General features: G+C 44.5%; 1 protein-coding gene across 1 annotated transcript; it reads right to left on the bottom strand.

The window, feature by feature from the left end:
• Positions 1-476: 476 nt before the first annotated feature.
• On the bottom strand, positions 477-3,596 carry LOC107381105 (N-acetyllactosaminide beta-1,3-N-acetylglucosaminyltransferase 2). The gene is made up of 2 exons (XM_015952676.3): positions 3,294-3,596; positions 477-2,784 (listed from the first exon to the last, which is right to left on the bottom strand). The coding sequence occupies exon 2, from the start codon at positions 2,778-2,780 to the stop codon at positions 1,407-1,409; it is 1,374 nt and encodes a 457-aa protein (XP_015808162.1). The 5' UTR covers positions 2,781-2,784; positions 3,294-3,596; the 3' UTR covers positions 477-1,406.
• Positions 3,597-4,008: the final 412 nt, after the last annotated feature.

Raw genomic sequence — 4,008 nt, 5'->3', positions numbered from 1 at the left:
CTCCATTTGGACTTCAGTGAGCCAAGCCAACATATTTCATGATCAGAACGCACGCTGTCCACTGAAGTGGACATGTAATAAATTATTTGTAAATTATAAAATTTTACAAAAAATATTTGTTGAAATTTGTTTCATTCACACCCAAATATGAATGAAAAAGCTGTTAAAAAAATCATGGTTGAAGATTTCATAATTCATGCATCACAGGGTTAGGCTGCTAAAGGTCAAGACTAGAACTGTGTGTGTGTGTGTGTGTGTGTGTGTGTGTGTGTGTGTGTGTGTGTGTGTGTGTGTGTGTGTGTGTGTGTTGTTATTGCTAGATCAGGAAAAACTCGTCACTCTTACAACACATTTGAAATGAGGCCGTCTTACTCCAGTCAGACACCTTTAAGTGACTCGTGATGCGAAGCCAAATGTTTTTTTCCCTCTTGCAAACATCAAAAAATGGTTTTAAAAAGGCAAAATGAACACAGTCATTACTGTCAGGTTATTTTATTAATAAATAGTATAAAACATTGCCATTTAGGCCAGCTGACAACAGTAAAACCGTTACAGTAACAAGTCAGAGCTGCACCAAAGTGCCGCTTAGCAAATGTCAAAATAATCAAATCAGAGACAAACAGCACAGAAACAAGGACGGATAATAAAAGGAGTCAAATCCAAAAGAACATAACACAAAATTAAATAAAAAGCTGAATAAAAAGAACAGAGCGTCAGGCCCTAAGGTCGGGGTAGAGTGTTTTTTTTAAATAAGTCATTTTTTAAATATCTCCCAAGCTTTGAGCAGATCTCAGGAGTAACAGTTTCATGGTTTCCACAAACTAACTTCCACACAACCCAGTTATAGCTGACTCAACTGAACACGAACGGTTTCTTCATTTCAGTTATAACACAAGTGGCTCGGTGAAGTCTCAGACCCAGCTGTAAACATGAGTCCAACGAGCCAAAACGAAGCAGATCGTCGGTGTGGCTGAATAACGGGGATTTTTCTGGGTTTCCATCTTCCTGAAAACCCGCATCCACTAACTGGAACTCAGTTTATCATTGCTCCAGTGACAAATGAAGATCAGAGTACGAGGAGGACAACTGAGCTCAGTCTTCTGTAGCTGCAACGATAAATGTGCGGCAGTCTAATAAACACGCCTGTTACTAAAATGTCTACAAGAAACGCGTTTGTACAGGAAAAGTAGGGCCCAGTCTGCTAAGGTCCCGTAATCCTCTACAGACGGGTGTGTTGTTGCATTGCTATTACTGTGCTGATGAACATCTTTCCGCAGTGATGAAATCGTAAAAGCGGACAACACAGAGGTGGCACTACTGCAGCATCACTGACCTAGCTCTGAGATCAGGTCAAACGCTGCCGTTAAACCTCGGTCACGGTCGGGTTTCAGGAGGTTCTCTACGTTTTATTCTTCTTCTTTCTCCGCAGCCCTCAGAGGAACGTCTTCACATTGTTTTTGTGTCTTCTTCATGTCGGCCCACAACTTAACGAGCTGTTTAGGGCTGCGTTTGTGGACCAACAGGATGGAGTGGTATGCACACTGCTCTTCTTCTTCCAGAAAGCTCAGCGTGAGGAAGGCAGAGTGGTGGAGGGGGTGGATGTTAAGTCGTCTCATGCACATTCCTACGTACACATCATCAATGGGGAACAGGTGAACAGCTTTAGACACGTTGTGTAGGCGTCGGGCCAACAGGCCGGAGTACACCACTCCTCCTCCGCCTGCGTACGTGGGGTAGAGCCCCTTGTAGAAGCTCTCAGGGATAAAGTACTTGGACGTCAGCTCTCGGTTGGGGTGGCCGGCTTCAATCACGTCTCCAACCATAAATTCTTCTAAATTGTTGTTTTGCGACTTATTCAGCTGCTGGTGGAGGTAGGTGATCAGCTTTGGGGTGTTGACAAGGACGTCGTCGTCTCCCTTCAAAACGAAGACGGCCTGACCGCAGTGTTGGGAGAACCAGCTCCAGAAGAGCACGTCCTTCAGAGTGAGGTTGAAAAACGTGTCGCTGAAGTCCCACTGCAGAATGTCTCCATACAGTTTATTCTCTCTCCTCAGGACTTCAGACAGGTCTATGCCCATTTCAGCTGAGCTTTCTCTGCCAAGTAAGAACACCCTTCGGACGTATCCTCCAGCTGGCTCTTCATCGCTGCTGTTAATCCTCTGTCCCTTCACCCATCCAGCCCGTCCCCAAGTCCTTCTAATGGCTTGTCGGTTCTTAAAGTTCAGTTCTGTTGTCTTGATGGCCAGGAGAATCAGAGGGGGCGCTATTTCACGCTTCGCTTGAGCTCCACACATTCCATTTGGCTGGATGAGTATCGGATAGTCCCTCTTTAGCATGTTATTTATAAAATCCTGCATCTCATCTGGTAGCTTCTCAGAGTTGTTCCTTTTTTCCCTGCTAATTATGTGAGTGAAAGTTTGCTCCAGTAAGTTATCATCAAATATTTCCCTTTTTGATACATCCTTGGCTTTTTTGGGGTAGAGAATGCCGTTGAAATGGTTGTCAGCGCATTGCTGGAGCTTGTTCCAAAGGCCGTTCATTTGCAGGTTTTCACCCCAGAAACTTTTGGGGACTAAGTGATTTCTGTCAGTGTTTAAAATACCAGTTGCCACAAAAAAAGGCTTTTCCTGGGTTGGGTGGACGACCGCCTGTTGAGTGCTCATGCTCTGCATGTCCATGGTTATCTTGACAGCGAGAAAGATGTACAGAGAGATCACCAAGAAGAACGGCGTACACAAGCAGATCAGCAGACGACGCAAGCGGCAGCAGCGTCTCGCCATTCAGCTGAAAACAAATAAAAGGGGTTTTAGTTTGCAGAGGAACTACAACACCGAGAGAACCAGCGTCTGGTTTGGCGGTCGCGTTTACGTTACATTTTCATTAAATGTTTCATGGTCTAATGTCGCTTTGTGATGTCTTTGGTGTTGTTTTTAATGTAAGCCACTTTGTAAAGCTCTTTATAAACGAACTTCGATAGAAAAAACTTTCTTAAAACTTTTTTGTAATCCCAAAAATGTGTTTTCAATGTGGTTGGTATTTTTACTGTGGGGAGATAAAAAATGTCCAAATGAAGAAATATTAAATCATAAATGTTTTTTAACTGGGTGCTTATGTGCTTAGTTACACTGTGATTACTCCAAAGACTTCTACCAAACACGGCGGTGGCAGTATTATAATGCCTAGACAGGACAAGTACAGAAGGTGCATACAAATACATTTTTCAAAAACATTCGTATCAAAACTGCTTTTAGTGAACTGAATTAAAAAGTAGAAATTGGGTTTTGTTTTCTTACCTGACTTCAACGGACTTTTCCTGATTCACTGAATTCTCGGCAGCTGTTCACTCGCCACAGAGTTGTTCATGGTGAATGAGCCTGGTGTCTCTGCCTAGGTGTGAATGCAGAGAGTCAGGTAGGTGGAGCAGAGATTAAGCCAACCGGTGAGTTCACTGTGGTCCCAGGCTTGCTTCAGCACCATCGCTGTGCACAGTGGATCCGCCCTCTGACCGACAGAAAGCTGCAAGCAGGGTCAACTATCTGGTAAAACGTGATGGTGATAAGATGTTGGTGAAAAGTGCTGATGCATAAAGACAAACACGTTCCTTTTGCTCTGGGCTGTGATGAATGATAAATGACCCGCTCTTGTATGGCCCCTCTCAGAGTAAGGACTCCAAAGTGCTTTACACTACAGTGTATCATTCATCCATTCACACACACACATTGACTGACAGAGGCGAGGCTGAGGGTTTCAGGTGCCACCGGTCCCTCCGACCAGCCGGGATCGAACCTGCAACCTTCCGAATACTGGACGACCCGCTCAGCCTGTTGAGCTACTGCTGCCCTGATAGCTAGCCTCGGGTTGTATCATTAGTCAAATGAGATCGGTTGTCTAGAGTCGGCGTGGCAACAATTTCACATTTGCATTGAGCTGGCAGAAACTGAAGCTGTTCCAGATTTTCTCGCTCTGACATCACTGTTCAGCATTTCCTACCAAAGCGGCAACCTGAGC

Source organism: Nothobranchius furzeri, chromosome 1, assembly GCF_043380555.1.
Source record: "Nothobranchius furzeri strain GRZ-AD chromosome 1, NfurGRZ-RIMD1, whole genome shotgun sequence".
NCBI classification, from domain to species: Eukaryota; Metazoa; Chordata; class Actinopteri; order Cyprinodontiformes; family Nothobranchiidae; genus Nothobranchius; species Nothobranchius furzeri.
Note: the sequence above shows the minus strand (reverse complement) of the source record. Positions and strands in the feature narration are given on the sequence as shown.